At 47.3% G+C, this 13,623-nt stretch overlaps 1 protein-coding gene across 1 annotated transcript; it reads left to right on the top strand.

Moving 5' to 3' along the window:
• Window positions 1–1,119: 1,119 nt before the first annotated feature.
• Window positions 1,120–13,292, top strand: LOC144118402 (uncharacterized). Its single transcript, XM_077651346.1, has 6 exons — window positions 1,120–1,131; window positions 1,202–1,388; window positions 1,453–1,568; window positions 1,728–1,803; window positions 2,763–2,926; window positions 13,058–13,292. The coding sequence occupies exons 1-6, from the start codon at window positions 1,120–1,122 to the stop codon at window positions 13,166–13,168; spliced, it is 666 nt and encodes a 221-aa protein (XP_077507472.1). The 3' UTR covers window positions 13,169–13,292.
• Window positions 13,293–13,623: the final 331 nt, after the last annotated feature.

The raw sequence follows: 13,623 nt of genomic DNA, 5'->3' as shown, positions 1-13,623 counted from the left end.
TAAGGCTTTGTTAGATGCTCCTCAAGGAGCGAGTGCAACCCCTCAAACTTCTCAGGCGTCATTCTATAATATTTCTTGAAGTATTCGGGGTCGCCAGACATAAGCAAAGGCATCTGCACACAGAAATTCTAGTATGAGAACACAAGCAAGAGAGGAATAGCCACAAAATGAATTTTGACAGTATGAACTCACCACTGTGTAGAACACTGACTCTTCCTTGCGGTTTTGTCATATCGGCCGCGTCCACCACCGCCTGGGCACAGGAGCGCTCAATAGAATCTTTTTCTTCTCCAGAAGGAGATACTCTTCCATTAGCAAAAGCTGCTGCGGGCTGAAATACGGTGGTAGAGCGCCCGCTCGGTCGTCTGCTAGAACCGAAACTCTCCCTGGCGTACCGCTCAGCAACAGCTTTTTCTTTTCGAGGAGGTAGTACTCCTCGAGAAGCAAAGTACTTTGCGCTACTGACAGGTCCATACCGAAAGAAACGGAGAACGGTCCCTCTAGGGTGTCAACGGTTGAATGCTCGGTCACTCAGTGATTAGCGCGCCGGAAGTCGACCCGCGCGCAACACTTCGCGCGCCAGCTTTGCGGCCAGATGCGCGCAGTCGCGTATCTGGTAACAAAGGCGAAAAAGAAAATCTCGAAAACGTTCTTTTTTCAACATAATAATACATTACAACTCAATATTACTACTCATGATTACGAAATCAACGCCTGGCACGATGTTTGACATTTATTGCAGCTGAAGAATCTTCAGCAACTCAAAAGGCCGCACCGACACGAGGGCGCTAGGGTGCCGACGGTACCGACAGAAATCGTTGTCATGTGAAACGGCGGCTGCGATTACCGTCGCAACGACAGTGCGACCGGGCCGTAATTTTTCGTTCGCGTCGCACCATGTGAAACCGCCTTGCTCGTCCTTGCTGCTTCGTAACCTTGTATAAGTTGTTGCAGTAGAGCGCACGTCTATGCTCTGCTGTGTGAACCCAAGTTATATATAGCGCACGTCCGCGTGAAGCCAAGATGTACCTACAGTACATTCCCTATTTCATTCCCTGACCGATGCCAAAAAATCGTTGGCGGAATTGGCATGATAGACCGTTATCATTTGAAATGGCCATGTCTGCCAAGGCACGCACGCGCGTGTCGAAGCCACATTACGAACTAATGCTTGAGTTCACGGAGCAGCACCCGGCGCTAGCTCACGCTGTCTCACCCCTTTCCGTGGGTTACACGGCGGCTCGCAGGCGCGAGCTGTGGCAGGAGGTTGCGAACCTGCTCAACGCCGTGGGCCCCGTTGTCAAAAGTGTGCCCCTCTGGCGCCACACGTGGCAGGTGTGGTGCACCCGGTGCAATAGGGAGGAGGCACAGTTTTTGGCAGCGGGAAGGTGAGCGTGTCAACAACGGTCTGTCGAATGGCCCTTGAATATCTGTCTCCGCATCCTGTCGCAGGGGCACTGGAGGCGGCAGGCGGCCGGGGCTGCCAGGCCGTGTGTGCAAGCTGCGGGCGCCAGACCTCGTGCAAGGCGTCGCAGATCCCATGTTTTCTTCCTCCAGCCAGGCATGTGGTAAGCCGCGGTGACGTTACTAATAAGGAAGGGGGAATGGCAGTGGAGGCTAATGAAGAATAATGAATGTCAACCTCGGGGCCATGTGCTGTGAGCAATTCACACAGAATGAACTTCGAGACACTCGTGCATGAACGTGGGGCGCTGTGCCCCTTGCAGAACCAGCCCCGTGTGTCCGTGGGGGAGGTACCAGGGACGAGCGGCCTTCAGCAGGCAGAGGCGCGCTCTCCATCTGGTAAGTGACTTTTTAGTCATTTGATATGTACACCTAACAACTTGTGCACATTGTTGACCTCATTGTGGTTTTTCTTTTAGTTAGGAAGGGATGCGAATGCTGAGGTAACGTATGCAACCTCGAGTTATGTACATACCTTGTACTATCTTGCCCTCTTGGTACGGCTGCTTTTCTTCTTGTGTCTCAGTACCTAGTAACCGTGTGTTTTGCGCCAATACATGCTCTGCTGAAACTGTCCGCTAAGCAGTGGTGTCTTGTGGAATGAATTCACATAGATACGGATGTAGAGGAGCTGGAAGAGCTGGAGGAGGATGACATGCCTTGTGACACAGCCTGTGAGTTGGTGTTCCAATATCAGACTCCACATTATCCATTTCACAAACTACCTAACATTAATACCATTTGCAGGAGGAGACTATCAGTATCACTTTACAATACCCACGGAAGTTTGGTTTGGTTTATGGGAATTTAACGCCCCAAAGCGACTCAGGCTAGGAGAGACGACGTAGGGAAGGGCTCCGTGAATTTCGACCCCCTGGGGTTCTTTAATGTGCACTGACATCGCACAGTACACGGGCCTCTAGAATTTCGCCTCCATCGAAATTCAACCGCTGCGGCCAATATTGAACCTGCGTCTTTCGGGCCAGCAGCCGAGCGCCATAACCACTCGGCCACCGCGGCGGCCACCCACAAAAGTGTCTTTCATATGCAGCACTGGTACCTTGTGCAAGCTTTTTTCCTCTTACAACAGAAACTGTGGTGTCTGCGATGGTTACACAAATGTGCACATTGAAACAATCCTGTTTTTGTCATACCGCTGATTATGAATGCTTTTATGTACTGCTCCCCAGTATGCATGTCAACAGCACTCTGAGATATTGCACCAAACAGTCAGGTTATTGCACATCGTGCTCTGCTATATGACAAGTGTACATTCAATCACTTTCTCCTTTTGACAGATACACAGGAGCAGCCAGCTGTGGTGCCGGGCCGTCCCAGGCAGCAGCAGCGGAGCTCGCGGGTGGAGGAGGTGTGCCAGCTGCTAGCGGAGACCCGGTGCACCAACGACCTCTTCGTAGCCCGCAATGTTGAGGACGTCGCGTTTCACGCACACCTCCTGGAGGTATGTGCAGACAGCACCCACCACATTTAGTGAAGGAGAAGCAGTGGCATGCAACATGTTGTATCTACATTCACAGTTCGAAACCTATGCCTAATCTCTAGACACATTTCAGTAGGTCATCTTTATGTGAAACGAGCCCTCCATTCCATGTCTGTTAAGTGTGCAAATGAAGCTCCTTTTATGTGCCGCACCAAAGCCAGACAGCGGCAGAATTCCGCAGCCTCATGGCGGCTGACTGCTGCCGTGACACAACCTGGGGTGCGGATGGTGCGGACTGCAGATGCAGCAAGGGCTGACTCATTGCTCCTCACGCAGCAAGTGGTACTTGCAGTGGCATTGATTATGTGTGTCTTGCAGAATCAGGTACAGCCACTGCAGTAATTGTTCGGTGTGGCTTTCTTTTCTTTTTTTACCTGTTTCTTCCATTTTTTTCCTTTCTGCAAGGTGCACAATATTTTTTTAATTCCCTGCCAGGTGCAGACGTTATGCATATATTTGTTTTCCTTCTGAAAGGTGCAGGAAGTGTTTGTGCATTTTTTTTTTCTCTGGGAGGTGCAGAACAGTCATGCATTTCTTCTTTCCTTTTTTCTGCAGGATGCAGTAAGTGTGCATATGACTGGTTTTGTTTGTCTTCTGCAACGTGCAGGGTGGCTACACATTTGTTTTTTTTAATTCCTGCTAGCTGCAGGGGGCTTATAAAAATTTTGAACTTGTGTGAAGTGTACAGGCTGTGCAATATTCGTTGTCCACTATAGTTTCGTGTTTCAGTGTGGAAGCATTGCTAGCCCCATTACGAGAAAACTTGACGGCATGTATGAGCGCTCGCAGACGGTATAGAAAATCCCAGTCATGTCAAGATAAATATGCGGTCATCAAGTGGTCGCATGGCGCACACAGCAAGCTGAGGGCTGCCTTTCCAGACGGTCATATACATGACATTCGCCTTATACACCTCCCACTGGCTGAGTTCAATATGACGGCACTTTTCCCTGCTACATTCGCGTCAAAATTGCGACCAACCATTTCTCGTCCAGCGTTCCAGGTGGTGTCATACGCACGTGCTTTCGCATTCGCACACATAAGCAGTGTGTGTCAATTTTTTGTGATGTTACCTTGCAACCCTTTGCAAGACGCACAGCTGGGTAGCGGCAGCGGGCAAACTTGCAGTGAATGTGCGTGTCCATTGCTTTTGTTCCAGCTTGCCGGCGACGACCCAAAATGACTCGCGTATTCGCGTTTCGCGGTCTGTACTACATACGTGCGTTACGATTTATTTACTTTGTGAAAGTCGGAAGTTGTATGCATTTCTGACTGTAAGCAGCGTCAGCTCAGCATCAGCGACAACACCCAGCGACGAAACGGCCCGCAGCCTGCGATTACGAACATGCTGCAAATGAGTGCATGTGAGCGTTTCTTCTGACGTATTTTTGGTGAAGCTTGCACCCGGTGTCAGGAGGCGTCTTCGTTGGCGGGCTAACTTGGAAAGCTTAGGGCACAGCACAAGTGGCGCCTATGCTGTGAAGAACAATCGAGAAAGAATAAAAGGGGAAACAGCTTATCAGAGACCGAGCACGATTTTTACTGCTGCGTGAAGCGCACCTTACATGGAATTGTTTGCAGATAGTTGCACTGAGTGACAGCGGACTATACGAGCGACTGCTCTGACAAATGAAGGCGGCTGCACTGTCGCTGTGTGATGATCGCTTGTGCCTGCTGTCAGCAGCCGCGCGCCGAATGCACAGCTGTCATGCTAGCAATGGGAATATTGCCCGTATAGCACGGCAGGTGCAGAAAATGGTTCCCCCCCCCCCCCCTCCCCCCCTTATTTAAAGAAACAAACAGGCTCAATTCCTAAGACTTAGATTTGCTACTGCTTTTGCTCGGGTAACAAGAGCACCATCTTATTGTTGAGGCCAACCATAGCACAACTGCGCCATCGTTGTGGTAATGTTGCATAAAAAAGTAAATAGGCTGTGGTGATACACTCGACAGGTGCAGATCTGAGCCGGCTTGTCTAGAGTGCTCGAGCTGTGGTGCGAAAGATTTAAAATTTTAACCAGGCAGCAGTTTTTACTGGTAATCCTTGCAGTCAAGTGCTGCTGCATAGCTACACGAATGATAGCGAACAAGTACAGTGCCTGCAACAAAAGGGCTGCGATAAGATATTGTCTTATTTGTAGCGCAGCACACTGCTCCAACCCTCTAGACAAGCATGCTCACCTCTGTACATTTGACTACATCGTGTGGCTCGTTATGTATGCATCCCTAGGATTCAAATTCTTCTGAAGGGAAGAAGGACTCTAGCCCTCCCCATGGCGAAAGTTAGGACTTCCATCGATGCTGCAAGAGCTCCGTTACACGGCTTAGAAGCAAATTCTCTTGAGCTGTAAACTTTTGACAAAGGTTGTACGCTACTGTTCATGTATTCTTGTGATCCTCCTGTCTCCCATGGTGCAGAGAGTTCAGTTCGCAGTAGAATGTGGAATCCAATGTACATTGCATTTACAGAAGATGCTAGGCTTGTGCAGTTTGATTTATGTATATATTTTATTTACAGTATATTGCAAACCATAAAATAGGTCCAAGCAGGAAAGGTAGGAATGCATAAAAGAAAGCATAGCAAATAATATCGCAGAAAACAAAGATGATTAATTATAGTACATAGCATGAAGCAAGAAACAACTTATCAACTTTCAGTAAGCAGTCATATCGATGGAATCAATGCTGTTTAGTACTTCAGGGGGAAATTCATTCCATTCAGTTATTGTGCGTTAAAAAAGTGAGGATTTAAAAACATCGGTTCTAGCACTGACCTTTGTTAGTGATTCCGTATGATGATGTCTAGTTAGTTGCGCAGAAACACCAAGTCTTGGACTGTATTTAGATTTACTGTGACAGTGAAGGTGCAGTAATTTGAAAGCGCATTTGCCACATTTAAATTGAATCGAAGGAATTAACCCCATATGGTCTGACAACTTAAAATAGCAAAAAGAAATTCTCAGTCATTCATACAAGTTATCCGTTTACTCTCCCGCTATTTCTGTCATTCCCCTTCTCCTAGCTTATTCTGAACATGTCACAGACATTCTTATACCACAGTTTAGTTCTTGTCACGTGGTTTTGTTGAATGACAACTGGCCTGCATGTGCAAGATCGGGTGCAGAGCATGGTTGAATATAATTGTTTTTCTCTTGATTTCCATCTTGCACTGTTTGTACTTGTGCCTGTGATTCAGTGCATGCCTGGTACATGTTCGTAAGAATACCCTTGAAATATCTTTGCACCACTGCAATACTTGCAAAGTGCATTAACCAAACTGACACTTGCACTGCCAGCAACTCCTCTGCCAATTCCTGAAACAAGCACAGTGCGGAGTTCTCAAGGGCTCCTGGCTTTGCCTGTGTCCATTTCACAGTATCTTCTAAAAACGCAAGGAACGTATTCTTCAGAATCTGCAGAAGTGTTGCAGGAGATGAGCAGTTTCATCTCTGCAAGCGCTGTTTACTTTCTGAGTGCATATTTTTTTAGACAATACTTCCTACAAGCTGTCAGTGCGTTCATGGCACCTGCATTGCTTCTTATGCTCTGCTCATGGTGTATTTTGCTCTGCCAATGCAGAGCACCTGTGCCAAGTAGCGACTGTGGCCGTGTGCTGGGTTAATGAAAGCGCACCCAAATTGATGGTCGAACTGGATAAAACTAAAGAGCAGGCTAACTCTTAACGTCTGGTCAAGAAGGTCAGTGTTGTAGCTAGCCCAGAAACAGAGCCTCAGAAAGGTGAACCTTTCAGAACTCTCTGGCATTGAAGCCTCTCTACAAACACCTGCTCTTGGTGTTTAACATTGTACTGATGTGCACATCACTGTTTCAGGGGGGAGGGGGGGGGGGGGGGGGGGAATGGGGCCAGTAGGGAGTGCTTGTGTGGGGCAATTGTAAAGCTGACGTTCTCCGGATCAAAGGCAATGTACACATCATTTGAATGTTTGAACCACTATGGTCCTTGATGGTGGCTACTTAAAGGGGGACACTGGTCTCAGGCCTACTTTCCTTATTTTTAGTCCAATCCTAAAGAAACTGTGTCAACTTGCTCAGTTTTTTATACTGATTTCAAATATGAAATTACTTTCTTAATTAATTTGTTGGTTGTTGAGATGAATAATTTTAATTAGTCATTTATTAGTACCTTGGTACAAAAAAAATGGCTCAATAAAAATAATTTTAACCCATGGCTACATAGTATGGTGAGTAAAGAGTGCAGTAATCAAAGCAGTTTTCTCATTTCACCCTCATTAGTAATTTTACAGCACTTTGAATAGCAGCATTCAAACTGTGAATATCATGCATAGATAAACTTTGCAAAATTACAAATTCTTGAGGTGTGATTGAACAGTTGTGCTTCAATTATTGCATACATTGTGCCTTCAGCTTCCCTTAGCAAACGATATGACATGTCTATCTGTCCTAGACGTTGAGATATTGACGTACTAAGATAGCCAGGTGTCCAAAATTTTCATGGCGTTAAATCGCCTGCTCCTGCATAAATTGAGCCCACACAATGATCTAAATTTAATATTATGGTCAAAATACAGATTTCCTGCAGGAGAAAACTGGTAAAGTAAAAATAGTACTATCTATAGGCTCCAAAAATGTCATTTCTAAAAAATTGTTTTTTGGGTCATTTTTTGGTTACAAAGACCAGTGTCTTCCCTTAAGCCTTTATGACAGAGTAAAGCCATGTTTTGTGACTGAAAACTTCTCTGGATTCTTTTCTGAGTCACTGCCCCCTCATGGATGAGTTCCTGTCATTCTCCTAGAGGTGTGGACAATTGTCTGATTTTGCAAAAATAGAAAATCATTCCAAAAACAAAAAAATGTTCATCACTTGGTGGTGGGCTGTCTTCTTCTTGGCAGCTTACAGTATGGCTAAAGCTGAGGGAAGGCCTTAGCATTGTCTTAACCTGTAATAGACAGAAAAGCTTTCATTTCAGTCTTTAGCATGGGGCCTCAACATCTCAAACCGCGTGCTAGTGTGGCAGTAACAACAGCTTGGGTAGATGAACAGCAGTGGAAATTAGAAGTGCAGGCTAGACTGAAAGAGCATAACAGTGTTCTAACATTTTGCTAACTTCCAAGACACCGTGAAAGTTAGAAAGCCTGATGTGCCTACGTATAGCATGAGCAGCGGCAACACCTGTGCAAGGAGAGCATAGTTCCTGTATTCTGCCAAGTTGTTCGCAGCAGACAACATACCACATACATGTTGGCAACAGCATGTGTGAGCGCAGCAAAGTTTCTGTATTCTGTGGAATTGTTTTTAGTGCGTCGCGTAAAGTTGGCATAGCACACCACATACCAGAGCTGCGTCAATGGTGTAACAAACTCAACACTGACTCATCCCTGGAGAGGTGCTCCTGCTGCTTTCCCAAGTATCTCACACACTTTTTGGGACATTGACGAAATCATGTGCTGCTCTGAAGTTTTGAGCCCTCTATGCGTAAGATGATTGCTCGCTTATTGTTGTCTATGTTCGGAAGCATGAACAACTGAGTTTCGCTTTTACACAGTGCTTATCTTCTTACTGGTCTTATCTGAGAATCTTTAGTTCGGCTCTCTCGAAAAACGAAGGGCCTAGCAGTGGTGCAAGAAAGAAACTGCTTTAGTTTGTGAAGTTTCAAAGGCAGCCTAAACACGGGGGTTTCTAGTGGTCAACAACCAAGTAAAAGTGGAATTTTGAAAAAAGAAATAGGTGGACCTGTACCTCAGTAAATAAACAGGAAATTGATGAAAAATAATACTGTGGTGCATATCTATTTGTGACGTTTATGTGTCGCACCTGTGCAAATTTTTGTTTACATTTGTAGCTACCCCTCTTTTATTTAAGCTGACAGGTCCTCTGAACAACCTGTTGAGCAACCTTTAGTGGTGATAAGAGCCTGCCAGACACAAACATCACGGTGCTCGATAAGTCACAAGGCAGATCCCTATCACTTATTCCTTTTGGTGCTGTCCATTATTGTGCTGGTGCTGCTATCACTGCTATATTGGCTGTCGAAACTGCTGTTCATAAAGTAAGGCAAGTACATTATCTGGCAGATAGATTCTTTTAGGCTGATAATCATCAGTGGTTTGGTCAGCACAGGGCTGCTTATGTTGCATAGCTTCATATACAGTGGAACCCCGTTCATACGTTTTTCACCGGACCGCGAAAAAAAAACGTAACAGCCGGGAAAACGCAACAGTGAGGAAAGGTCCAAAAATTAATGAAAACAGTGCAGCTTTGCCTTGAAACAATTTATTTCGACATCAAGTGAGCTTAGGTCTTAAAAAAATCGAGAATGGTCGTTTGCCGTTTTTTCCGCTCGCTGGAAAACACCACACGTTTCTCGATGGCCTGGAAAGCCGCATTGCTCTCAGCGTCGCTTTGAGGTGCGACGTACCTGCGGAGGAGGTCCAGAGCCGCGACGGCTTCTCCAAAGCTTGGGTCCGCCAACTCCCTGGAATCATGCGGCTCGTGCTTCACTCGCGACCGAGTCTGCAACGATCTCGTCGATACTCTGACACTCGGACATCACGACAGCAGCATCCACGGCGACGTAGTCATCATACGTGACTCCCGTGGCACCCAGCGCATTCAAAGCTTCACTCAGCTCTTGATCATGAGAGGCTGCTTTCGTCTCTTCAGCTTCCGTGGCAGTTTCCTCTCCGCCGTCCATGCGAAAGCCACACCGCGCGAAGCAGTGCTGTGCAGTTGACGCGCTCACTGCAGTCCACGCTGAAGCGGCATTCCCTTGTATCTCGGCACGCTTCGAGACGATGCTGTTAAGCGTCAAGGGTGGCAGACCAAGATCCTTGGCGATGTCGACTCTTTTCCGCGCTGGCTGCCTGCCGACTGCGTTGAGAACATCCAGCTTTTCCTCGAGGGAAAGCGCCTTGCGCTTGCGCGACGCCATCAAAGGACGACAAATCGCTTGCGGCGTTAGCGAGGCCCGACGAGGCGTAGGCAGCGTAGGTGTTGACGGGAGGACACGGACGTCTCGGATGGGTTGAACTGCACAAACAAGAAAGACTGGATTAGCGAGGCCCGACGAGGCATAGGCAGAGTAGGTGTTGATGGGAGGACACGGACGACTCGGATGGGTTGAACTGCACAAACAAGAAAGACTGGATTAGCGAGGCCTGACGAGGCGTAGGCAGCGTAGGTGTTGACGGGAGGACACGGACGACTCGGATGGGTTGAACTGCACAAACAAGAAAGACTGGATTAGCGAGGCCCGACGAGGCATAGGCAGCGTAGGTGTTGACGGGAGGACACGGACGACTCGGATGGGTTGAACTGCACAAACAAGAAAGACTGGATTAGCGAGGCCCGACGAGGCATAGGCAGCGTAGGTGTTGATGGGAGGACACGGACGACTCGGATGGGTTGAACTGCACAAACAAGAAAGACTGGATTAGCGAGGCCTGACGAGGCGTAGGCAGCGTAGGTGTTGACGGGAGGACACGGACGACTTGGATGGGTTGAACCGCACAAACAAGGAAGACTGGATTGCTGTAGGCCCGCAGGTTTTACTCACTTCGGCTGACGAGGCAGTGGCCATCTAGTGGCAATCTCCCCAACTCGCGTGCGGCTTTTTATGGCCTCTGAGATTACCCACGCACGTGAAAGAGGGTGATCTCGGAGGCCATGGTCTTGTAGCCAATTCCGTAGCCAAGCCTGGCCAAGACTCGTCAAAATGGCGGTTGGCGCGCGTTGCCCGGCCGGGTTCGGGGTGCCAGGTTGCGACGTATCATGCGGGAGCGTTTTCACAGCTACAACGTAACAGCGGGGTACCCAATACATTGGATCCTATGGGAGCTATGCCGGTACCGGACGAAAACGACGTAACAGCCGGGAAAACGCAGCAGTGAGGAACGTAACAGCGGGGTTCTACTGTAATTTGGATCTGTCCAGATTAGCCTGCAGAAAAAAAAATTTATTTTTGTGCATTCAGACAAAGCAGGTCAGTGAAAAGCACAAAGCATTTTCCGCAAATCGGCATCCCGGATACTTTTGTTCATGACTGTACATTGCTGGCACCTGGCTGCACTGCTGAGTTGAAAATGGGAGAAAAAAAGTGTTGTTGAAAGGGGGGGTATTGAAATTTATCATGTATGCACAGCTTGCATGCGTCTTACACTCTATTAAGCTGGCTTTTCCTTGTTTATTTCTAGCAGACAGAAATGTAACTTGATCTGGATGTTAGTTTTGCAGTTTGTGTTTTAATTCGAGGGCTGCCGTTGCACTACAGAGTGCCACAGCACTGCTGTCTGTAATGCTGAGTTGGTAGCCATGGTGTAATGTGAACATCAACTTACTCCTGGATTTGCTGTGTGAAACAATGAATATCTTTGTGGGCATCACAAATGCCTATGCTGTCTCTTCACGGCTGTCCAGCAGTGTATGTAAGAATGCCACTTGACGTGAAAATGCTGCAGGCAAAGAGCTGTTTAGGGCAGTGAAGTCGTTATTTCCTGCTTGATAAATTTTTTGGTTTTGCCTTAAAGGAATGACATCAACCTCTTGTAGACTTATTGTTGCCAATAACCATTCAGCACGTCATGTGAAATATATCAAGTTACATTTGAATTGAATAGATAATAGAGACATTTAGAATAAAGTGATTCTGTTGGTTAGGGGCACAGGGGAATAGCGGGGCACCAGTGGGCAGGCGCAGAACAGTGCTGCCCCTCCGCTTATTGTACTGCGCTTGCGCACTGGCGCTCCGCTATTCCCTTATGCTCCAAACCGATAGGGTCACCCTATTCTAAAGGTCTCTAATATGCATGACAAATCATTAACAACAACACGGTGTCTGTACTCGCCTTGTGCCGACTTAAGTTTGCTTGCAATTTCTGGCAAAGGGTGTTTTGAAATGAATTTGTAGCTTTTCCACAAAAGAGAGAAATGAAGCTGCACTGCAAAATGGCCCTGCAAAATGCCCCTTTTTTATTTCCAATGTTTTTATTGCCCGTGTTTTTGTGCAGTGGCATTCAGTACTGGTTCTGTCCTTGTGGAACAAGATGAAGTAATTGGACTGTGTGCTCATGCAAAGGAGCACTTTTGCACTTTATGCAGAAGGAGACCAAGTGACACTTGCAACATTACATTTCATGAGCAAAGCTCCTGGTAGTGCTTTGCTTATGAAAACACTGATGCTGCTGCTTTTTTTCTGGTTACTGGCTTTCAGGGGGTGGTGTATGCCTCTAACAACTGCGCTTGCGATGTTTAGTGTTCACTTTTTAGCTGTGCAGTTTCTATGCTGCAAATTACGGCAACTGGTCAGAAGAGGTGAGATCCTGAAGGACCTGTAGAGAGATTAGAGTAAATTGAGTGAACAGGTACATTGTGTTGAACGTATGCTGCAGGTCTTCTTGGCCTAATATTGATGCGGCATGCTTTGCTAGTTGCCCATGAATTTGAATGAAAAGACCTGATAGGGTCTCTGGTGGCAACACCAACCCTTGTTTCTTGATGGTGGAAGTCAGCTTTGACGTGGTAGCCGTGGCATGCCGCCATTGGCCGAAAAACTTCTCCAGGACTGTCTGTTCTAACAAACATATTGGACTTGAAGCTGTTTCAGATGAGTGTGGATAGTTGTGCTGCAGCAGCAGAGCAATACGGAACTAAAGAGAGTGAGTGAGAAGATACAGGCCTGCATCTCTTATGAAGGCTTGCAGAAGTTGGGCGTGTTACAGCGAGTTCCTATCAACAGTGAAATACCGTGCTTAATTGCAACCTTAATGGCAGTGTTGATATGATGGATGGTTTTTGCCCTTCACTGTCCCTCCTCTTTTGTTGTCCTGCCTCTGCGTGATGTATAGGACAAGGTGTGAAGGTTTTGAACAGGGCAAAGGTGAGCTCTAAGGAGAGGCAGCATCTGGGAAAAAGGAGTGGAATTCAGTTCTTTAAAGCCCCTCCACTCCTCCACATCATAAAACATTGCATTTCTGAGACCACAGCCTTGACACCAGCTAACAACGAAACTTTCAATTAAGCGCAACTTAGGTGCTTGTTCATTGCTTGATGGCATTAAGAATGCCTGTGCCATGATTGTAGTGTGCCCTTCTGCCTTTGTCATCCCAACCTTGCAGATGAAGAGGACGGGGAGGAAGTGGAAGACCCTGTGCATCCTCAAGCAGCAGGCGACAGTGCAGACGGGGGGATATGCAGTGAAGACGTGTCTGACTGGGCTGATGCGCTGACACGAAAGGCCATGCAGATCCGGTTGGCGACCGGCCAGCGAGGCTACGCAACCATGCGCCAGATGTGCCCCGGGTTCCCTTCCGAGCTGCAGCTGCGGCAGTGTGCCGAGGCCTTGCCATTTGGACCAGGTGAGGTTGACAATGCACGGAAAGGGATTGTGCGTATTTTAGGTTCTGGGTTGGAGGTGGCCCATGCATGGACAATGCACAGTCATCATCATCATCGCCACCATAACTATAATCTCTTTATAATCAAGATCATCATCATCATCGGAATTAACTCTGCAGCAGGGCAGGGGGCTCTACCAGTGATGATCACTTATTACCCATTTCTTGTGCCAGCCACAGCCACTGTGTTTCAGCAAATCTTCTAACCTCATCACTTGACCCGAATATGTACCAAACCCAGCTGCATTCCCCTTCTCTTGGTATCCCTTAGTCTCTTTTCGAGACCC

The sequence above is a fragment of the Amblyomma americanum genome, chromosome 2 (genome assembly GCF_052857255.1).
Source record: "Amblyomma americanum isolate KBUSLIRL-KWMA chromosome 2, ASM5285725v1, whole genome shotgun sequence".
Classification (NCBI taxonomy): Eukaryota; Metazoa; Arthropoda; class Arachnida; order Ixodida; family Ixodidae; genus Amblyomma; species Amblyomma americanum.
The sequence above is the reverse complement of the archived record's forward strand: the minus strand, read 5'-3'. Positions and strand labels throughout refer to the sequence as shown.